The sequence below is a fragment of the Nicotiana tabacum genome, chromosome 18, assembly GCF_000715075.1.
Source record: "Nicotiana tabacum cultivar K326 chromosome 18, ASM71507v2, whole genome shotgun sequence".
In the NCBI taxonomy this organism is placed as follows: domain Eukaryota; kingdom Viridiplantae; phylum Streptophyta; class Magnoliopsida; order Solanales; family Solanaceae; genus Nicotiana; species Nicotiana tabacum.
Genome location: NC_134097.1, coordinates 16,844,654 through 16,869,263, shown reverse-complemented (window position 1 = coordinate 16,869,263; position 24,610 = coordinate 16,844,654). Strand labels below are relative to the sequence as shown.

Below are 24,610 nucleotides of genomic sequence, written 5' to 3'. Positions count from 1 at the left end.
GAAACACTCTGGTATTGGATGATTGGTGTGAATCGGTTGATTTTGGGAGGTGCAATCCGAATGGCTTAGTTACGTGTGGGCGGATCTCGGGGAGTCCCCGATGGTTTGGGCAACGGCTTGAGTCGGCTGGCTACTATGAGCATAAGGAATATGTTGTACATTGTGGATTTGGTATCAACAATTAATAAGGTGTTGGCATTGTTGGCTATCATATGTGAAAAGTGTGCACTTTTGGAAAAGACCTTGAGTTTTGGTTTGCAGTGTGTGGCTGGTAGCATGATGATTACAAGGTTTTGAGGTTCATGTTTTGTTACGCGGCCAGAAACTATATATGAGTGCTTCAGCAGAATGATAGGGTGTAAGTGATATATCGGCCATTTGATTTGCGTAGTTGAGTTTGAGTTTGGAAGTTTTGGTATTCGTGAGGTTTTGGGGCTAAATGCCCTTATATGTGGACTATTTCATGTCTGTAGATTGTGAATAAACGTTGAGGATGAGGTAGTTAATAGCATGTATGATTGATAGGTTGCTGTGGATTTTTGGAAAGGATATTTACCTATTTGGAAATAATTAGGATTTGGGTTAGGGGCTATTTGAAAGCTCAATGAGAATATATATCTTGTATCAGGTCAAGTTTGTATGCTCCTGTAAGATTGTCATTATGGTTATGTTATCAGGCAGAATGGATATTATTTGTGCCCCTAGCCTATGATATGTGCTACTCTTTTATGTTGTGTTAGGCGGTAAGGTTGTATGATTATTCCCCACGCATGTTGTAATTCTGTTCAGGCTTTATGGCGATGCGGGTGAGATAGCCCTCGTGATGTTGATCTGCTCATTGCACCTTGGTTGTGCTTGTTTCTTTCATGTTTTATTACTTATATTCATTTTTCCCACAATTTTATTTGTGCGCTCTATTTTACTTGATATCATTATTCATATGTTCAGTGAGCCCGAGCATTTTGGCTTGATGAGTATTTGGGAGCGGGCTGCACGCCACAGCGAATGTTATGTCGGATACCCTTTTCTTGTGTTTATTTGGTATTGTGTTTTTCCCTATGTGGGATGATTCTATGAAGAACTACACTTTTGTTGTTACACATGTTGTACTTGTTAGATAATTCTTATACTTTGCTTTTCTTTATTTGTACTGCACAATTGAGTTATTGCTGGTTTGGTGTACGAATTGTGTAGTGTGAGAATCTATGTGGTTTCATGATGAGATATTAGTTGGGTTGCTTTTATTAGGTTGAGATGAGGTTCTTAGACCTGAAATTAGTACTATGGTATTGGGAGTGAGGAGTGTTTGGAAGTGTGAGGGTGTTTCTGCTTAGATTTGGGTAATGGCCCTTGGCGGGCGAGAGAGCCTCTTGACTTTTTGTCTTTATGGGCAAATAAGAGTTCTCGCATGTTTCTTTATTATGAGCAGCGATGTGGAGGTCCAAAACAAGGTTATATTCAATGTGAAGTGTATTGCCGGCATCCAGGATGTTAATTGAGCAGCTATGGTGGTCAGAGGTTATTGCTTCGAGCATTTGAGTTGTGTGGGGAAGCATGTGGTTGTATTCTGGATTGGAATTTTGGCTCGATTCAGCTTGTTAAGGTTCATGCAGTGTGACGACGTGGAATTCGGATCCTATAATGAACTTCAGATGTTGAGGTTTGGGTTCTGTCCTAAGGGTATGGACTAGAGATGAGATGAGATCTTCAGTTAAGTTGCATTGTCAGTTCTGCTTAGGTTGGGTGATGGGGAATCACCCCCGGGTGTATGTATGGTGAGCTCATGCAGTGGTTCGATGGCTTTGGAACGACTCCGGGCACGTTCGAAGACGAACGTATGTTTAAGTGGAGGAGGATGTAACGACTCGACTGTTCGTTTTGAGCAATTTTGTTTGGTTCAGCAGTTTGAGGTCACGAGCAACTTCATAATATGTGTATCAACTTGCGTGCATGGTTGAATTTAGTCAACGGATGATTCAGAGTCAAATCGGAAGAAGGAAACTAGTTTTGGAAGTTTAAACGGTGAGAATTTGACCGGAATTGGACTTTTGAGTAAACGGCCCCAGAATGGGTTGTGGGTGATCTCAACAGCTTCGTATGGTTATTTTGGACTTAGGCACACGTCCGGATTCATCTTTGGAGGTCCGTAGGGTAATTTGAGGTGTTTCGGCGGAAATTGGAAAAGTTGAAGTTTGGAAAATGAAGAAGTTTGACCCATAGTTGACTTTTGTGATATCGGGGTCGAAATGAGATTACGAGAGTTGGAACAGCTCCGTTATGTCATTTTGGACTTGTCTGCAAAATTTGGCGTCATTCCGGGTTGATTTGATAGGTTTCGGCACGAGTTTTGGAAGTTGGGAGGTTTGAAAGTTCCTAAGTTTGATTCATGGTGTGATTCGTTGTTTCGGCATTGTTTGATGTGATTTGAGACCTCGAGCAAGTCCATGTTAGGTTATATGACCTTTTGTGTGTTTGGACGGGGTCCCGGGGGCCTCAGGTGTGTTTTGGGTGGGCTACGGGTCATTTTTCCTTGTTTTTGAACTGCTGCTTCTGGTATCTGATATCCTCTTTCGCATTCGCGAAGCCCCTTCCACGTTCACAAAGTATCTCTGATGGTCGCCTCAATTTTCCTTCTTCGCGTTCGCGAAGCTTTGTTTCTTCCTTCTTTGCATTCGCAGCTATCCATCACATTCGCGTAGTTGTGCCATCCCACCCTTCGCGTTCGCGTACAAGTTCACGCGTCCGCGAAGTGCAGTCTTTGGGCCATCAGACTTCCCTTCTTTGAGTTCGCGGATGCACTATCGCGTTCGCGATGAGCAACCTGGGCACCTTCATTTTTCTTCTTCGCGAACGCTATACTTCCTCCACGTTCGCGATGCTTTAAGACCTGGGCAGAATAAATAGTACTCTATTCCGAGGGTTTGCCATTTTCACCATTTTTTGGAGTTCTAGAGCTCGATTTTGGGCGATTCTTTGTGGGTCTTTCAAGCAAAACGATTGAGTAAGTGTTCTTCACCTAGAATTGATTATATTTCATTCTTCATTTTTATCATTTAATTTGTGATTGGGTTGAGGAAAATGTTGGTTTTTGAAGAAAATTTCTAAAATGGAAAATCATGATTTGAGGGGCCAAATGGTATCGGAATTTAATAAATTTTGTATGGTTGAACTCATATTGGAATGGGTATTCAATTTTTGTAAAATTTGTCCAGTTCTGAGGTGCGGGCCCGGGGGTCGACTTTTGGACCGATTTTTGGATTTTGTTAAATATTGATACTTTATGATCCGGAATAGTTTCTTATGTGTTTTATTTGTGCTTTGAAGTTAATTTTGTTAGATTTGAGCCGTCCGGAGGTCTTTTCACCCGAGGAGTGCATTTTAGAGTATCGGTTTGTCGTCTTTGAGGTAAGTATCTTGCTAACCTTGTGTGTGGGACTTCTCTTTAGAATTTGAGTCTTCTATGCTAATTGTAGTCCGTGCACGCGAGGTGAGGAGTGTGTGCTCGGACTTATTTGTGGAAAATTTGCCTTTAGGGTTTTTAGGTCCTTATATTCATTATGTGGAAAGTATTCCGTTAAGATTGAGTTTCCTAATTACTTAAATTACCTCTATATGCTCCATATGATGTTGTTAGCTTTCCTTTAATTCTTACTTGTTACTTGATCCTTAATTGCCTTAATCGAAGTGATTGCCTTCCTTATTGTTTTGATACTTCTTGATTGTGAGTCCCTTATGATTTCGTGCAAATATGTTATATGTCCAATCGTTGTGGTTAACGGTGTAGTTATCACGTGCTTATTATGTCTTGTTGTTTTGTTATGGTTATCATGCTTTTTAGTTTTTCCGTGATCCTTATTATGTGTTATTCATGCTTAAATTGATGATTATTCATGTTGAACAAGACTTATGACATTCTCTTGGTAATTGACCTTTGTTGAGTATTGACTCAAGTTGAGATCTATATTGCGAAGCTAACTGTTGAAACACGATTGGTTATTGTTGATTCCCTTTCCTGGAGGTTGTTTTTTCTATTGTTGATTCCCTTGCCGGGATGTTATTGTTTCTATTGTTGATTCCCTTGTCGGGATGTTATTGTTTCCGTTATTGATTCCCTTGCTGGGATGTTATTGTTTCTATTGTTTGGGGTGAGGAAGAGTGTAAAGCATGAAGGGTGATGCCATGCATGATATTGCGAGTGAGTGTTGATGCACGAAGGGTGATGCCGTGCCGATATTGTGAGTGTTAAAGCACGAAGGGTGATGCCATGCCGATATTGTGAGTGTAAAGCACGAAGGGTGATGTCGTGCCACATTATTGAGAGTAAAAGCATGAAGGTTGATGCCGTGACACATTATTGAGAGTAAAAGCACGGAGGGTCATGAGATGCCATGATTATGAGAGAGTTAAAACACGAAGAGTGATGACGTGCACTTTCCGTTTGTTGTGTTTATTTGTGGTTATCAATTCAAGTATTTAATTGTTCAGATTCTTTTACTATTGTGATCCTTTGTGATGGAATCCCATAGTGTTTTCAATACTTCGCCGTATTTATATATATATTTCGATACTTCAAATTTCAATAATTATTTCATTTTTAATTTAAGTAGTTACTCAATTAAATTCCCTTAAACCGTCTGAGGTTGTAATTTACTTAAAAGGAAATTTCTACTAAGTTAATTTATTAAATCCCATGTTAAAGGTAATAGTTCATTCGATGTTGTATTTTAATTGAAAATGGTACTTCATTTATTCAAATGATTTCTAAAGATAACTTTATCTTTTCTTGCTGAGTTCCTAATTGGCTTAGAAGTTGTACTCTACTTTATGTTATGTAAATGAGACACCTTGAACATCTTAATTGCATTTGGTTATGGACCCTATGTACTGAGTAGCATGAGAACATTGTTGTGCAAAGAGAGATAGAAATATGTGGGCACAAGGTGCCGAGTGTGCTAAAGGTTTGGTAATTGAGGTTATGATATGAGACATCGAAGTTTGAGATGACTAGAATTGTGCATCATAAATGATATGATTTATTGAGCTGATATCGCCTTCCTTGTTTAAGTTCATTTTTACTTGTCTGTGTTCAAGCTATGTTGGTGTTAATTTATTTGGTTATGTTTTGTTTCCATCCATGTTTCCCTTTATTGTTTCTACCGATTGTAGTTTGTTCTGTTTTTGCTGTTGATATTACTTTGTCATCTTTAGGTTGATACTTTATTATTATATCCAGTTCAATTTATTTGACCAGTATGCGTCTGCACTGTTCCTCGTCACTACCCTACCGAGGTTAGTATTGATACTTACTGGGCACCGCTGTGGTGTGCTCATACTACACTTCTGTATATTTTTGTGTACAGATCCGGGTATTTGATCGGCAGTAGCTGTGTGGGTCGATGCAGTGGAGACTCAAGGCAAACCTACTGCTGCGTTCGCAGGCTTCAGAGTCACCTTTATTTGTACTTATTTCCATTTGCTCCTTTTGTTTCGGAATGGTAATGTATTTATTTTTTGTAACTACTCATAGAAAGGCTTATGACTTGTACCATCGGTTTTGGGAGTTGTTATTTTGTTAAGAGTTATTTAAATTAAAGCTAGTAAATGTCGATGTTAATTTAGTTAATGTTAGGCTTACCTAGTTTCAAGACTAGGTGTCATCACGACTCATTCGGAGGGATTTTGGATCGTGATAGATCTGAATCAATTTTCGTCGCCATTGCAGCAATCAAAGCCGTTTCAAAGATGAAATTCAGAAAACCTCAACTAACGGAACAAAATTCTAGAAGATTTAGAAGAAATATGTAATAGATTGTTAGTGAAAAGTAACTAGGTCGAGCAAGAGCTCTGATACCGTATTCATTTTAGAGAGAGAATTTCTGAAGAAGCCAAAATTGAATTTCTATTCTATTGAATATATCTTTGTTACAAGCATTAAATGTCTTTGTTACAAGCAAAAAGGAATGTATACATCTCACTAGCTACTAACCGTCTCACTTGTATCACTAGCTAACCACGTGTGTAATGAAAGGAAATTACATAAGTAACCTATTCTAGAAACTACTCAAACTATATGACACAGCTGTAGCTTATGGACAATCCATGTGAGAAATAAGAGGAGTTTGATGAACGCCAATAGCTATTTTTACCCGCATAGCCCAATGTGGTCATTTACCTCATTTAATCGTAGTCATTTGGAAGAAAACCCTAGCACTTCTTGATCTTCTTCATTTAATATGGGTCTGGTGAAATGTCACCGGCAATATAAAGACACGCAAACTATATTCAGATACATATTAAGCATGTGTCTCCTTAATGACCAAGACTCATGGCGTAGCCAAATTTAATGAAGGGTGGTCAATTGAACATCCTTCATAAAACAGTTAGACTGTGTATATAAAATTCTACTGCCTATATAAATCAAAAATTACTTTTTATATATGTATCAATCTTGAACAGTCTTAGCAAAATTCCTGGCTTTTGCCACTACGGAAAACTGCATCACCACAAAATATGTTTCCTATCAGTATGACTTTTATAGAATACAAATGCAAATTGTAAAGAAATATATGAAAAATGTATTTACATGAAGACTCATCTAATGTTATTTGGTTGGAGATGAAAACTAGTTGCATGTGATAATGATAGAAGTTGGTAGCGGGGTGTAATGATCAAATTAGAGGTGAAGCATTTAGACATTCCTTAATTTTTTGAACTAAAAATTAACAAAGCTTGCGTTGAGCTACTATAAATTAAATTTCCTCCATTTTATTTTATCTGAACTAGTTAAGCACAAGGTTTAAAACCGTAAAAAGACTTTTAAATATTATAGTCATAAATTAAAGGTGCATACAACATATAGAGATACCCTTGAATCTTTGTAATCTTAAATATGTCATGTCATTTGTATAAGTAAGTGTCATTGAAGGTAAATAGAATATTGAAACTAAAAACATACTAAATATAAAAGGATGATATCAGTTGCGGAAGATTTCACCAAGGGCTTCAAAAAATAAAGAAGTAAACATACAAAGTTCAAAAAGATTCAACATATAGTATATAGACATAAAACTACTTGTCTATTTAGTGTAATTTGACTTCCTTTAATTAAAGGTAGCTCCCCACTAAATGAGTAAAAATTGCATGAGGTAGTCACTTTTTAAAGTGGTATTTACTTTTTATCCATCATTTTTAATGCTGAGCAAAAGTAGCCACTAATTTATTAAAATTAATATGAAAAAATGGTGTTACCCTTTCTTCTAGCCATTATTCTTTAGGCTTATGACCTCTCAGTACAATCTGTTTAGCTGTATGGTGCTCATTTATCTTAGGTTTCTATACGAGTTTTGAAATTCTAATGTTCATTAGTTCATCCTTAATCACAAAAATTCCATCTTATGCTGGAAGTTTGAATAGGTGATCCTTTAAAATATTTTCTTGTCATTCTTGTTGCTGCTTGTCCTTTGGTCACAAGAAATTTATTGTTTCTTTATTCTGGTGGAGGGTGTTCTTATCATGCGAGTTTCACTTTATTTTTTCATTTTGGAGTTCTTAACATATGATCTTTGTACGCCGCATGGTGTCACTAGATTTGATAATTGACTTTTATGATTTGCTTGACTGTGCCAGATATGTATAGCCAAGAGAGTATGAGTCCTTTGTGTATGTGTATTTGTTGGAAAGAAAAAAGTGAGTGCGAAGAAGAAAGAGTGAGAGTTGTAAGTTGTCTGAAAAAATGGAGGAGGGTCGTCAAAGTAGGGAGGTTATCGGAATAGTTAAGGACGGGTAGTCTTTAACTTAGACTTACAAGCTTATAAATTAACGACAACTAGTCCGGAACTTATAGTAACAAGCTCATAAGTTAAGGATGCTTGGTCCTGAACTTAGAGTTACAAGTTCAAAAGTTAAGGACATTTGGTCCTGAACTTAGACTAACAAGCTCAAAAGTTAAGGACAATAAGTCCTGAACTTATAGTTACAAGTTCAAAAGTTAAGGACAATAGGCCCCGAAGTTCTAAACTTAGACTAACAAACTCAAAAGTTAAGGACAATAGGTCCTGAACTTAGGCTAAGAAGCCCAAAAGTTAAGGACAATAGGTCCTAAACTTAGACTAACAAGCTCAAAAGTTAAGGACACTTGGTCCTGAACTTAGACTAACAAGCTCAAAAGTTAAGGACACTTGGTCCTGAACTTACAGTTACAAGTTCAAAAGTTAAGGACAATAGGTCCTGAACTTAGACTTACAAGTTCAAAAGTTAAGGACAAATAGTCATTAGCTTAGAGTTACAAGTTCAAAAGTTAAGGACATACAGTCCTGAAGTTTTGAACTTAGAGTTACAAGTTCAAAAGTTAAGGACATGTAGTCCTGAAGTCCTGAACTTAGAGTTACAAGTTCAAAAGTTAAGGACAGCTGGTCCTGAACTTTATGAGCAGAAGAGTGTTTTCGTCTGGGCAAGTAAAATTTATTAAAGTAGTGGCAAAAGACTAAGACATTTTAAACAGTGGCTTAAAAGTAAATACATTGTTATTAGTGGCTAACCGTGTACTTCCCCCACTAAATGATAAGTATTATTTTTGAAATAGACTAAAAAGAAAAGTAAAATAAATAAATAAATAAAATGGGAAGATAATTAAAATTTTATTTAGATATTATTAAAAAATATTTAATTTTCAAATAGCAATATGAGTACTCCTATTATATAGAACGAGATAATAGGAAAAAAAAAATGCACGATTTGATGACAAGGAAATTGGATTCTCATTCTGGCCCCTACACGACACGTATTCAAGTCAGCTGTCGGCAAATGGCAAGTATCCTAAATTATCGCAGCATCAATTTGGACATTTAAGAAAAAAGTGGCTTTGGCCGGTTTTGGCTGTCCAAATCTTTTATCACAACACCAAACAACCCTTTGAAAAGCAAAACAAAAAAACAAAGACTTCTATTTGACGCAATGTTCGTAGTAAATATAAATATAGATGGCAGTATACGCTCTTTGTGTTTCTGCAAAAAAGGTTGTGTATAGGGACGAATGTTGTGTGCTAGTTATGAATTCAATTGAACACCCATAACTTTCGACGCAAAATAAAATTTTATGTACAAAAGTTTATTAAAATTATAAAAATAATAAATATAAATATATAACTTAAAAAATATAATGGTTCAATTCTAAAACTTAAAATTGGATAGTTTAAATCTTTTATCCAGTGTCCTGTTTCTTAAAAGTATTCTTCTAAAAGTCATACTAATAAAACATGTTTTGACTATTAAAAAAAAGAGAAGAGTATTCAAAACCAAATCGTAAGAGAAACTCTAATCTCTTCATTAAACCTCTAATCTTCACCACCACCATTTTTCTTGCCTTATAGCTTAATCTTGTGAAATCCCACTTAAATAACACAAAAAAAAAAACACGTTCTCATAGTCGCTTTACAGTACTGATTCTCTCTTCAATAACTTCACTTTCACCGAATCTTAAAAAAAGAAGTTGAACAAACAAAGTGGAACTCTGAAGAAGAAGCAAAATTTGAGATGTCATTTGTTTTGGGACTTGTAGTTGGGCTTATGGTTGGAGTTGGTTTAATAGTTCTCTTTGTTAAATCTGAAAATTCCCGATCCAAACTCCGTTCTGAACTGGTTAGTCACTTTCTTAGTGATTATTAAAACAAGGGTTTTCTTAGTGATGGAGTATTAAAAAAAGGGTCTTTTAGCTTTCTTTTTTATTTTGTTTTGTTTTGAATTTAAAGGGTGCATTTTGATGTATGTTGTTATTGAATACTGTAAAGGCTACTACCATAGCAGCGTTTGCTAGAATGACAGTGGAAGATTCCAGAAAGATTTTTACACCTGACCAGTATCCTTCTTGGGTTGTTTTCTCCAATCAGCAGAAGGTCAGTATGTGCGTGTGTGTGTTTGTTTGTTTTAGACTTATCTTTACTTAATGTTTACTTATCATATTTGTGATTAATGTTTTTGTGAAAAGAAAGTGTCTTTTTTTTAATGTTTGTTTCATGTTTTCAACTCTTACAGTTGAAGTGGCTTAATTCTCATCTTGAAAAGCTCTGGCCTTATGTAGATGAGGTTAGTCTAAATGTCTATCCATTTTTGGTCTTTTGTTTGGGGGTCAGCATTTTTTTTAAAATTTTTAATATTTGTTTTTTTCCCCTTTTATTATATATTTTTGGTTAATTGTAATTCAGGCAGCATCAGAATTGGTAAGGTCAAGTGTGGAGCCAATTTTAGAACAATATAGACCTATGATTTTGGCTTCATTGAAATTTTCCAAGTTTACTCTTGGTACTGTTGCTCCTCAATTCACAGGTTAGATGATGGCTCGTAATAAACTTTTTTCAGCAATTGCCTTTTATTTCTGTGTGTATAAACATGTGGTTTGGAAAATAATTTCTTATTGTTAGAAGGGAAGGAAATACATAGTACTACTTACTATTTAAAGTAACTGTTCCATTTCCAAAACGAAAGAAAACAATGAACATGTAGTTAGCTTTCAACTCATCGTCGTCCCAATTCATGCTTTCCAATGTGTGGCGTATAAGTAGCTAATGTCTCCTTACATTTTTCTTTTACTCATGTTGGCTCTCATATTACTTTAATACTCTTTTTGTCCTATCTTATGTTTCTGACTTTTGGTGGTACACAAAGTTTAAAGATATGTCACAATTGAATATTATTTTGGTGGTAGTATAATAAGACACTTTTGGAGTAGTAAATTCATTAAGTAGAGAAAATATCATATCATATTTAGAAAAGAAAAAGAACTTGTATTGTTTGAAACTTGTGTGGTTTGTACATTGTTGCTATTCATCTGTAAAATTGTGCCAAAAGAAGTGTTAGAAGATAAGAAATAGTGTCTCATAGGATGGAGGCTCTGTGCAATGTTAATGCCCTTATATATCCTAAATAAGGAAGAATTTTGCTGAAACAATTGTGGTTAGTATAATATTATTTACCAGCTTATGGTCCAACTCTTTTTTCTTGCACTCCTTTAATTCCCAATCTCTGTCTCTCCCGCTTTATCTCTCAAATAACATTGATCCTGTACTAAATGACTTTGAGCATGTTTTTCCTTGCACCAATCACTTTTTCTTTGCCATTAATTTACTTTTAGTTTATATATTCATTTGTACAAAAATTCAAATGGGCACATAGAGTGCTTGTTGTGTTGATTCCTAATATATAAATGGATTTATTTCCCAAAAAAGGGTAGAAAGACTTAAAAGTGGTCATGGAGCAGGTAAAGAGAGAAATTATCGAGCTTTATACTCGCCTTGTTAGAGATTGCAAGTCGTGCTTTTCTTTTTGCTCAAGCTGTTGGTTTTCCTTGAGCCTGTTATACTAGATTTTATCTTGCCTTTTCTGCTTGTCCTACTTTCCCCTTTGATCCACCCATGAGTCTTGACTACTTCCATAGATGGCAATTCGACCAGTTCTATTGATGCTTCATTTAATTATTCTAAAATTTTGCATATTAGACTACCTAAGAAATCACATCGGACGAGTTTTATCCTAATTGAAAGTCAAAAATCATTACCCCTTACCTTACTGTTGGAGTAGTCATAATATTTCTGCAGTAGTGTAGTCTCTTTGAGAAGTCAAAATGTGACATAAATTTGGAAAGACGAAAGGATGAAGAAGATATATGAACCTGATGAAGCTATTTGAATAATAATCTAGTGCGTAGTTTCATTTAACCTCTAATAAAATATATTGCTTTTTTTTGGGGGTGGGGGGGACATATTTTAATCAACACATAATTGGTGCTCACGTAATGTTTTCTTTACAGGAATTTCTATTCTTGAAGATGGAAGTGAAGGTATTACCATGGAATTAGAGATGCAATGGGATGGGAACCCTAGCATTATACTTGATATCAAGACATATGTTGGTGTAGGGTTACCAGTGCAGGTAATTTAGTTGGTAATTGCAGCTTAGACATTATACTAAATAGCTTGCGCTCCTCAGAGTTGTGACATTTTTGTTTCATTGCACACTTAATGTGATCTTAATTCGAACTGACATGCTAACTGCTTCTGAGATACCAATTTATTGCTATTGTAAATAACTCGAATAATGCGATCCAGCGAATCAAGTAATCACAGCAAGAGAAACATAATCAAACCTTCACAACATTCTCAACAAAACTTACTTAAGCAAACATAAATATCTCTTAATAGAGCATCCAACAGAAACAAAAACCGATGGAAGCATATCGAGCAATTTAGGAATAACTTATACAACTTTGGATAATATCTGTAAAAAAGGTCTGAAATACATAACATATTAGCTTCAACTGAATAAGTGAGGGGCTCATCAGAAGCCTTAACTATATCAGGGGTCTGGGATCCCTCTCGGCAAGCTTACTCCTCGAGAACATGTATCTGTATCAAAGAGTCAGGAGTGAGTCAACTGACCAGCAAATGGTTAAAAAAAAACCATAACTTACCTGGGAAAGTGTGTTTTGGTTTCCGACATTGGATGGGGATTCGGCACTTGGACTCTTTATATGGTCTTGGGCAATACTCACCTCATAAGCTAGCTTTTGGGATTGAGTTAGGTCCAAGGTCCCTTTTTTTTAATCAGTATAGCTTCCAAAACATGCATATCTGGGAGAACATCTCCACAATAAAACTGATTGTACGATATTGATAAGAAGTATCTCAATACATGCTCCTTTTACTTTTTGTATTACATGACCCTTGTGTCGTGTGTGCATTTGCGCTCTATAGTCTATACTTGCAAGTTATTTCATATAATATTTACCATCTGTCTCTTCCGTGTAATGTACGAATTGAATTTGTTATAGCTACTTGCTACGTAGACAATAGTGGTATATTGTTAAGTATTCAGGATTAGCTTCTCTGTCTTCATGGTCTTCTGTTATTCACATGGTTGTGGTTCGGCTACAGTCAATGCAATTAACAAGCCGTCTCAACTATCCTCTAGACATTCTATTACTCTAGTGTTCTCTGGTAGAGTTCTTTTTCCCGTCATTTCCCTGCGGTATCTACTTGTTCTCCATCTTAGAAAGATAGCTGGATCTATTTTCCACTTAACTTGATTTAACATGTTTTCTTGTCACCTTTCTTCCGACTTTATTTAGCTTACAAAAGTTATCTAGCTTTTTTCAGGGGATTTGATTTCACATTAATGTTTCCTTCTGTTTTAGGTGAAAAACATTGGGTTTACTGGGGTTTTCAGGCTGATCTTCAGGCCGCTTGTTGATGAGTTTCCCTGCTTTGGAGCTGTTTGTTATTCACTAAGGCAAAAGGTGTTGTATATACTTCTAACTTCACTTGTATCCTTCCAAGATTATTGAACATACTGAATTACGTATTTGTTACCGCACAAATGTGTGCACGTCACGTGTGTGCATACAAGTACAGAATCAACTTATGAATGTCTAAAGCTATTTCTTGGGTTTAGAGTTATATATTGGATTTGGATGATTTCTAACAGCAACTTGGTCAACAATTGATGGATTTGCCAAATGACTCATGGATTTAGATGCCGATCCTCCACAGTAAGGACATGCATGACACCTAACATGTCCAACATTAATCATCCTGTACCTGGTTTTGGTTGAAGTGTAAGGTTCACACAATGGCAGAGCCACCTTAAGATAAGGGGCGACACCCCTTCACCGAAAATTACACTCTGTAGCTAAGTCAAAGATTTCTTTTAATTTATATATATACTATATGTTGAAGCTTTACTTATATTTTGACACCCTTTAGTAAAACTCTTGTCTCCGCCATTGGGTTCACATAAGATGCAAGCTAACCTGGATAGCCACACACATGTACAACTAACACCTCTTCTGAACTTAGGAGAAAAAAATAACTCTGAAATTTTGTGGTCTGCAGAAAAAGCTGGATTTTACGCTTAAAGTGGTTGGTGGTGACATGACAGCAATACCTGGCATTTCTGATGCAATTGAGGTTTGGGCAAAATTTTACCATTTAATTTTTTTTTATTTTTTATTTTTATGTATATAGGCACATCTTCTTGTCCTTCAATAACTTCTGATGCTGCTTGATTAGATATAATAAGTCCCTTAGATGCTCGGAGTGCTGGAAATGGATAATGCTGGCACGGTCCAAGCTTTATCTGTTCCCTCTCTCCTTTTCGGAAAAGAGTGGAAGAAACTGAATGAATACAAAATATCTATGTGGTTGGTGGTGGGTATAGTTACTGGTACATGTGCTAGTAGGAGGTAGCAAGCATGCGGTGGAATAGTCGAGGTGCACGCAAGCTGGCCTCGGCACCATAGTCATAAAAAAATCTATGTGATCAGTACAAGGATAGGGTTCTATGTGATTATACAAGGGTATCTCATCTGTTTCGCATTAGGTTTCATAGTGCAGCTATGGCACATTAATGATATGTGATGAGAGTGAAAATGAAAACTTCCGGCCAAAAAAAAAAAAAAAATTTTAGTCTCTTGGTGCATTTCATATGACTGTCCTCATTGGTAAGAAATGAGAGGACAAACCATTTGTTTGCTTGAACTGTTTTCTCATGTTTGCGACTTTTGCACTCATGGTTTGGGAAAATTATAAAATGTTTCTTATGGTTTGATACGATCCAGGTGTACTAAATGAATTTCTCTCTACAGGGCACCATCCGCGATGCCATTGAAGACTCTATCACATGGCCTGTTCGAAAAATTATTCCCATTTTGCCCGGGGATTATAGGTATTCTCGTTTATAAGGGCGCTACAATCAAACACATTCACTTTCTCATTAAATACTACAAGGAACTTTTTCAGTACTCCTGTCATATTTTATGTGGCACACTTTCCTTTTCTGGTCCATCCTAAAAAGAATGTCACCTTCTATATTTAGAACAATTTTACTTCAAACTTCCCATTTTACCAGTAATGAGATGATTTACAACCACATAAATATTTAAGGTTTGTTTTAGACCACAAATTTCAAAAGGATTTCTTTCTTTCTTAAACTCCGTGCATAGTCAAATGGTGCCACATAATTTGGGACGGAGGGAGTATAATATATCGGAAGATGGAACTTGGAATTTGGACTTTGGAGAAGTCCCCAAAATTTGGGAGAGTAATCGAGATTACTTTCTTCCATTTTGCTGTTCAGTTTCCGACTTAAAAAGTTGATATGTTTAACTTCATAATGACCTAATGTCTTCGTGGAAGCTGTGAACTTTGTACAAGATGTTTATCTGAATATTGATCCTAACAAGACATGGTAACATTTTAACATTTTTATGCAAAACTAGGACTTTGATTACATTTTCAAAGTCTGAGGTACCAGTTTCTCTTTGACATTCTATTTTATTGTTATTAGTGACCTTGAACTGAAGCCTACTGGAGTATTGGAGGTGAAACTTGTTCAAGCAAAGGAGTTAACAAACAAAGATCTCATTGGTAAATCGGATCCTTTTGCTGAGTTATATGTCCGCCCTGTACGAGATAGAATGAAAAAGAGCAAAACAATTGTAAGTTTTTCATTTCATCTGTTCGTATGGAAGAGATTTGGTAATACACTGATCAAGTTTAACATTTTAAAAAAAAAAATTTAACATTTAAGTAACCAATTGTTCTTTTCAGAACAACCAATTGAACCCAGTGTGGAATGAGCATTTCGAGTTTGTAGTTGAAGATCCATTGACACAACACTTAGTGGTAAAGATCTATGATGATGAAGGGCTTCAGGCAGCTGAACTAATCGGATGTGCACATATCCGTTTAAATGAGCTCGAGCCTGGTAAGGTGAAGGATGTCTGGTTGAAGTTGGTTAAAGATTTGGAGATCCAACGAGACCAAAAGAATAGGGGACAGGTGACAATTGCAAACATAAACAAATTCATGCAATAGTCTATTTTAGCTCTTTGTCTGAACTATTCTCTTCATCTTTGGTTTAGGTGCACTTGGAGCTATTGTATTGTCCTTATGGCATGAAGAATGGGTTCAGTAACCCTTTTGCGCCGAATGTGTCAATGACTTCACTGGAGAAGGTACTTAAAAGTGGAGCAGAAGGAAACGTACTCCAAAACGGGGGTGAAATCAACAGGCGAAAGGACGTAATAGTACGGGGTGTACTTTCTGTAACGGTGATATCAGCTGATGATCTGGCGCCAACTGATCTAATGGGGAAAGCTGATCCTTATGTTGTGATTACTATGAAGAAGACTGAAACCAAGAACAAAACCAGGGTATCGTTTCTTATTATTTAAAGGTTTAGTTAAGTTTAAAGATGTTCTTCTGTTGCCTTCTTTTTTGGTAAGTAGATATAAGTAATCTGCTTTAAAACTCATAATCCATAACTAAGTATAATGCCTATTTTTTTTGTCCATATGTAGGTTGTACCAGAAAGTTTAAATCCCGTGTGGAATCAGACTTTTGACTTTGTCGTTGAGGATGGGTTACATGATATGCTAATTTTAGAAGTGTGGGACCATGACACCTTCGGAAAGGTAGAGTATCTTTCCCTATAGCCAATTCCGAGTACTTATCCTATTACTATTGGTCTTGGTACAAAATTAACATTAATAAACTAATACTTATTATATCTATTTTTTTTTGAATTGATAACTTTTGTATATATTAATAACATCAGTACATAGGTTGTACTGAAAACCAAATTTACAAGTAGATGGTAAGTAGATGTGCTGGTGTGCAACCTAGCAAGATCCTAGTATGTCTACGATTGTCAATGTATCTTCTGTGTAAGTCTGTTTACACCAAAAACAAAAAAGAAGAATACAATTGAGTTTGATCTTATGTACTGGGTTGCTTCTATCTTCAAAACATCTAGCATTCCTTTCCCTCCAAACTGTCCACCAGATATAAGCGGGGACAATCCTCCATCTATCTCTGATAGTTGCTTCAGCACCAGCTTCTTCCCAACTATAAAGAACTTCATTAATCCTGCATGACATTGTCCATGAAATACCCCTAAGACTAATAAAATTTTTCCATAGTTGGTCTGTTATCTTGCAATATAGAAATAAATGGCTAACAGTCTCAGCGTTTTCCCCACATAGGAAACATCTTGAACACAGAGAAATTCCTCTTTTTATAAGATTATCCTGGGTTAATATAGCCTCCTTTGTTAGTAGCCAAGAGAAACATGCTACCTTATATGGAATCTTTGTTCTCCATATATGCTTCCATGGCCAAGCATCTATCTGAAGATCATTTTGATTCAAAATTTTATGTGCATCCTTCACCTGATAGACCCCTCTGTTGTGCCTCTGCCACCAAAGTGAATCCACCCCTTCCTGTAATTCTTTAAATGCTTCCAGCTCTTTGTAAAGGTCAGCTAATCTTGTTATCTCCCAGTCATTCAGCTGTCTTCTAAGAGTGAGTTCCCATCCTTGATAACTCCACATATCAGCTACTGTCCTATGTAGGTTTTGTGCCAAACCAAACATATCAGGGTATCTTTCCTTTAGGCATCCATGTCCCAACCAATTATCATTCTAGAATGATGTGTTCCTTCCGTTGTTCACTCTTATGAAAGAGTGAATCTTCATTATAGGCCAAAGTTCTCTGATGGATTTCCACACACTAACTCCATATGATGTGCTGACTTTGTTTGACACCCAGTTATTTTCCTCACCGTACTTAGCTTTGATCACTTTGCTCCATAAAGTTTGAGGTTCTTGAGAATATTTCCATAGCCATTTCATTCTAAGAGCCTTGCTTTGATTCTTCAAATTTCTTATTCCTAAACCACCTTGTTTTTTGGCCATTGTGAGGATCTTCCATTTAACTAAATGGAAGACCTTTTTCTCCTTATTCCCTCGCCAAAGGAAGGATCTTCAGAGTTTATCCGGTCTCTGTAGGATTCCGACAAGAATTGGGAACTGTGAGAAGGCACGAGAGAAAATATGATATATTGATATTGTGTGTTCAATACAATACAAGAGGTCCTTATTTATAGCTATACTATACAAGGACATACTACTCCTATTCCGATGTGGGACAAGACTACATTATGTACATATCTAACACTCCCCCTCAAGCCGGTGCATACACATCATACGTACCGAGCTTGTTACATATGTAACTAATATGAGAACCAGTAAGAGACTTAGTGAAAATATCTGCTAGTTGATCATTCGACTTTACAAACTTTGTAACAATATCTACTGAAAGTATTTTTTCTCTGACAAAGTGATAGTCGATCTCAATGTGTTTAGTCCTCTCATGGAACACCGGATTTGACGCAATATGAAGAGCAGCTTGGTTATCACACACTAGTTCCATCCTGCTGATTTCTCCGAACTTTAACTCCTTGAGCAACTGCTTGACCCAAACTAACTCACACGTTGCCATAGCCATGGCCCGATATTCCGCTTCGGCGCTAGATCGAGCAACTACATTTTGTTTCTTGCTCTTCCACGAGACCAAATTACCTCCTACTAGAACACAATATCCAGATGTAGATCGTCTATCAGAAGGTGATCCTGCCCAATCAGCATCTGTGTACCCAACAATCTGCTCGTGGCCTCGATCCTCGAATAGTAATCCTTTGCTTGGAGCTGACTTTATATACCGAAGAATACGAACAACTGCATCCCAATGACTATCACAGGGAGAATCCATAAATTGACTTACAACACTCACTGGAAAAGAAATGTCAGGTCTAGTCACTGTGAGGTAATTCAATTTTCCAACCAGTCTCCTATATCTCGTAGGGTCTCTAAGAGGCTCCCCCTGTCCAGGCAGAAGCTTAGCATTCCGATCCATAGGAGAGTCAATAGGTCTGCAACCCATCATTCCAGTCTCCTTAAGAATGTCTAAGGCATACTTCCGCTGTGAAATAACAATACCTGAGCTAGACTGAGCGACCTCAATACCTAGAAAATACTTCAGTCTGCCCAGATCCTTAGTTTGAAAGTGCTGAAAGAGATGTTGCTTCAGATTAGTAATACAATCCTGATCGTTGCCAGTAATAACAATATCATCAACATAAACCACCAGATAAATATACAATGTCGGAGCAAAATGCTGATAAAACACAGAGTGATCAGCCTCACTATGAGTCATGCCGAATTCCTGAATAATTGTGCTGAACTTACCAAACCAGGCTCGAGGGGACTATTTCAAACCATATAGTGACCTGCGTAATCTGCATACACAACCACTAAACTCCTCCTGAGCAACAAAACCAGGTGGTTGCTCCATATAAACTTCCTCGTCAAGATCACCGTGGAGAAAAGCATTCTTAATGTCTAACTGATAAAGAGGCCAATGACGTACAACAACCATGGACAAAAAAAGACGAACATATGCTACTTTAGCCACGGGAGAGAAAGTATCACTATAATCAAGCCCAAAAATCTGAGTATATCCTTTTGCAACAAGACGAGCCTTAAGCCGATCAACCTGGCCATCCGGGCCGACTTTGATTACATAAACCCAACGACAACCAACAGTAGACTTACCTGTAGGAAGAGGAACAAGCTCCCAAGTGTCACTCGCATGTAAAACAGACATCTCGTCAATCATAGCCTGTCGCCATCCAGGATGAGATAATGCCTCACCTGTAGACTTAGGAATAGAAACTGTGAACAAAAAAGATATAAAAGCATAATGAGGTGACGACAGGCGATGATAACTTAGACCAACATAGTGGGGATTAGGATTAAGTGTGGATCGTACACCTTTGTGGAGTGCAATTGGTTGACTAAGAGGAGACAAGTCCGCAGTATGTGCAGAATCTAATGCAGGACGTGAATCACCTAGGCTTGATGCTGGATGTGGACGGCGATGATAAGTCAAGAGTGGCGGAGTTGCAGAAGGTTGAACTGGATTATGTGGAAGAATTAGACCTATAGGTGGTGGAACTAGAGCTATAGACGGTGGAACGAGAGCTATAGGTGGTAGAGCTGGAGATGTAGAGGAAGATGGATGGGAGATAGTGACTGAATCTCCAAAAGAAGAGACTGGTAGTACCTCAGAAATATCTAACTGATTACCTGGACCTGTGAAGTATGATTGGGTTTCAAACAAGGTAACATCAGCGGATATAAGGTACCGCTGGAGGTCAGGAGAATAGCATCGATACCCCTTTTGCGTTCTCGAGAAACCAAGAAATACGCACTTAAGAACACGGGGAGCTAACTTATTTGTTCCTGGAGTAAGGTTATGGACAAAACAAGTGCTTCCAAAAACACGGGGTGGAAGAGAGAACAAAGGTAAGTGGGGAAACATAACAGAGAATGGAACTTGGTTTTGGATAGCTGAAGATGACATACGATTAATAAGATAGCAAGATGTAAGAACTGCATCCCCCCAAAAATGCAACGGAGCATGAGATTGTATGAGTAGGGTACGAGCAGTTTCAATAAGATGTCTATTCTTTCTTTCAGCTACCCCATTTTGTTGAGATGTGTACGGACAAGATGTTTGATGAATAAGATCTTCATATTGCAATAATAGATTGATCTCTTCCCCTGCTCCTTTTCCCATCACTCTTGAATTTGACATCAAAGGAGGTTAATCCTTTTAATTCCAGTGAGCCTTTGAACCTTTGTTTCTTCACCTCCATCTCGGTCTCCACTCTTATAACTTGTCTGCAACTGTCAATTTGCATTAGTAACTCCAATGCTTCTTCTTCATGGCCTTGAAAATCTACTTCAAACATTTTCCTCAATTTGATCATATTTTGATGGACCCACAGTGTTGCATCATCTCTTTATCCATTACTGGATTGTGTTGTACTGATATAGGAGTAACCTCCTCGATTTCCCAATCTTGGATAGAGTTGAAGTGCTTTAGCTGTTGTTGGTGCTCCAATGCATTTTCAACTTGATCTTCCCCCATCTTTTTGTTTATGGTATGGTCCCCTGCCTTCTGTCCCAGTATTCCTATCTCTGCTTCACCTTCTGGCTGATCGCAACTCATATGTGTTGCCTGTGGCATAATTTCAAGGTTTGCAATGGGAATTGGATCCCCTGGACTGGATTCTTTGACTTTCAAGTAAGAGGTGCATCCCAGTTCCTCAATATAAGGCGTCAACCTAATTTCATCAGTGGCCTCACACGAGAGATCAAAATGACTTGTGCAGCCAAATCAGACTCATTTGTTTTCAGCTCATTATTCGCCACATTAATGCACAGATTTGTCGAACTTGGACCTTGCGTATGTTGCACCCGTGTCTTTCCCTTATTATTATTTTGCAATATGGTGCATCCCACTTGGTCGTCCATGTTTCTCTTTGCTCCAAAGCTATGTGTGTTTTCCGACGACTTCAGCTCAAATCTTGCCTGTTTTTCAGCCCAGATTGGGATGAAAAATTTGATCCCTTCTCTTTCAATCCCAATCTCATTAGGAATCTTTCTGCCGTCACCAACAATTTGAATTCTAGCCCACTTAAGGTGATTTTTGAGATCAATTTCTTATTCAGTAGCTATCCATCCCCCACAAAGATCTCCTATTTCTTTGAAGATCTTTTGTGACCACAGATATAAGGGAATCCCCATGGCTCTGATCCAGCATGTTTCCACAATTTGAGAGTTTGGAATGCATCCAACAATGTAGTTCCACCATTCTAGATGAAGCTTGAATTTTTTCCATCTCCAATCTCCTTGCAGAATCTGCTCAGCCATGTATCTGTTCGGAAACTCAAATAGAAACATGTTGCCGGTCATTTCATACATGTTGACTCCATATGCTTTGTTCCATGAAGCAGTAGCCCATCGCCTTATGTCTGCTAAAGTGGGTCTCTCAGTGATTCCTTTCCCAAAATACCCAATAATGCATCTTTTTAGTAAACCTGTGTCCGCTCCGGGAGGTTCCAAAACAGAGATATCTCCATTGTTTGTACTGACATTTGCCTCTCGAAGGGTATTGGATTGCCATTTACTCTCCTTAACTGCTTTGACATAAGGATAGTTGTCCACAGTGTTTCTGGGTGGTACTGTGGTATTCAGGCTTGGGGGCATGATAGATGAATCTTTCTATCTTAGCTACTATGTCTTTCCAGCCTGCATTCAAAGCTAACTCTGGGATTATAATAACTGACCTCCCTTCTCCCTTTAGTGGCAGAATACTCATATCTTCCATGAGTGTTAAATTTCCTAGTGCAGAAATGTTCTGTCATTTGGTCCTTATACTTCCATCTCTTTACTAAATTCTTTTGATCTGTCGAGGCTTCTTTAAGTACAAAGCAAATCCATTCCATTGTCTTTCTACCCATGGATAAGCGTCTCATCATGTTGCGGCTTCTCTCCACCCATCCAAACCATATATCTTTGTTGGAGTTCCATCTGGTGATGTCAAAAGATTTGAATCCGGCGTTGAAGTATATCCTGTTGTTTCCCATAATGTACTAACCCGCTGCTCAGGTTATGAAAATTATAGAGGGTGTTTGATAGTAATCACAGTGGGTGAATACTAATTCCGAAGGAGATGTTTGGCTCCGTTGAGAGGCTCCCCGTGATGGTATTCTGCTTGAGAAGAAGAAGAGAGAATTTTGTTTTGCAGCTGAATGAAAAATGATTGAAAAATGGAAGCTTCACGTCGCCGGAGAAAACTAAAAGTGGTCGGAATCTAGATCTGCAAGGAAGGGTTTGGTCGGAACAGGGTGATGAAAAGGCTGTCCCGAAGAAAAAAGTTGAAAAGTTGCCTGGAACTCCCTCACGCGCCGGCGCGTGGGGGAGTGCTCGCCGGCGCTTGGCCGCGTGTGGCGGCGCGTGGGAGATCCGATGTCGGAGCTGTTTGCAGGGGTAGGCTCGCGTCACCGGTGGCTCTCCGATGGTGTTTATATGAACTCAGAATTCCAGGTTCTCAGGCTCCTCGCACTCCCCTGAGAGCAGATTTTTAGTATTGTTTCAAGTCCAAATTATCCAATTCAATTGTCATATTTAATACAACATACCAAACAATAGATAAAAAGCAATCCCAGCATAACGTACACCGGTATAACTTATCCCGGCATAAGCCGTATTCAAACCAAACGACCCCTAAAGGAGTTACTATTGGAGCAAGGAAGAATATTAGCTAAGGCAGATGGCGGTAGGAGAAAACATTAGGCTTTTAACAGGTACAATGTTCAGAGGTATTGCACCAAAAGTTGCTTTTACTTATTATATCTATTAAAACACCGATGTTTCTTGATGTGAATTTTTCTTTAGCTGAAAATTGAAATAACCTCATTAAATCCGTGCTAATTTTTTCTTAAATTTAGAACAGAAAAAGTCTCCTTTATTGAGATGCCTTGTTTTGGAATTGTCAGATGACGTGAGACATACTAGAATCTTTTTGGAAAATTCAAAGGCTTAATTGTTCAGATTGATAGCATGAGCAATTGAGATATTAAAATGTTAGCCCTCGATATTACATAAGTGTTGATCAGTTACCGCGCTCCTGAATTTTAATTGAATGGTCAACAGTTAAATTTTGTTCATAAATTCAACCTGATCTCTGCGTGTAATGAGCAAGATGATTGGGGAGAAAAACAAATTATCTAGCTTTTATCCAGACAAAAATCATGCCTTGTCTATTCCTCTAAATACCATTTACCTTATCCTCACGACCAGCAAAACAATGTGGTCATCTCCAATTATTTTCTTGATATACAAATGCTTGATTAGTACAAAGAAACTGCCGAGTCCAAAGATGAGGCTGGTTCGAATCAGGCCTTCATTACTTTCTTTTTTGGTTTTCTCATCTTTTTATATATTTGTGCTATTCATTGTGTGGGAAGCAATTATTTGTCAGTATTTCTCCCTTAGCATGTCAAATTGCTTAGACATGCGAGACCGATAGAAACATTAGCGTTATTCATTATGGTAAATTGAATTGTCGATATAGATCCATATATGTAATTTATGACCAATCAATCCTACAAATCAAGATAAAGGATGATTTTTGAGGGATTTCCCCCTTATTTTAAGTAGGGATTAGGGGAAGGGCGGAGACATTTTTTTGTATGGAAAAAACGTACTGATACTCGATGTTTACACCATACCACATAAATTTACTATGGTTAAGTATGGATTGAGGCGGAAGTACATACCAATCCACCATGATTAGAGATAAAATTGTATATGAATGATACGCGTGCAATGTATTATTGGTGTAAACACTGGACGGCGGCTACATAAATGTGATTACAGTGATTCATTTCCAGTGTTTACATTTTTATTCTGTTGGCAGGATTACATGGGAAGATGCATACTGACATTGACAAAAGTACTAATGGAAGGAGAATATAAAGAAAGCTTTGAATTAGATGGAGCTAAATCAGGGAAACTCAACTTGCATCTCAAATGGGCACCGCAGCCCATATATAGGGACTCCTAATGATAAAACTTTTTTATAGGAATGTTTTTTGTTGTTGTAAGACTTGTATACAATAGAAGTTATTTTGTATCTTTGCGTTATAGGCAGTGATAATTTGTAGAATTAATCATTTTTGTAGATAATTGTTTGATTAATGCAGAAGAGAGATAAATGTAAAGCTGCAAAACTTCTGAAGTAAAGTTGAAGCTGGAGAAAGAATAAAATGTAATATAAGCTTACATATATAAACTTAAGAGTAAGGCGTTTGTTTGGTTAGATGTATTATTAGAAATAATATAGGGATTTAATAATAATATAGTACTTCCC

At 37.3% G+C, this 24,610-nt stretch overlaps 1 protein-coding gene across 1 annotated transcript; it reads left to right on the top strand.

Annotated features, from left to right (window-relative positions):
* The first annotated feature begins 9,276 nt into the window (after window positions 1–9,276).
* LOC107815235 (synaptotagmin-5) lies at window positions 9,277–24,610 on the top strand. The gene is made up of 13 exons (XM_016640790.2): window positions 9,277–9,635; window positions 9,785–9,889; window positions 10,029–10,079; window positions 10,199–10,319; window positions 11,800–11,921; window positions 13,183–13,284; window positions 13,880–13,954; window positions 14,632–14,711; window positions 15,333–15,483; window positions 15,596–15,826; window positions 15,910–16,200; window positions 16,348–16,461; window positions 24,158–24,610. Exons 1-13 carry the CDS (start codon window positions 9,531–9,533, stop codon window positions 24,302–24,304), a joined length of 1,695 nt encoding a protein of 564 aa, XP_016496276.1. The 5' UTR covers window positions 9,277–9,530; the 3' UTR covers window positions 24,305–24,610.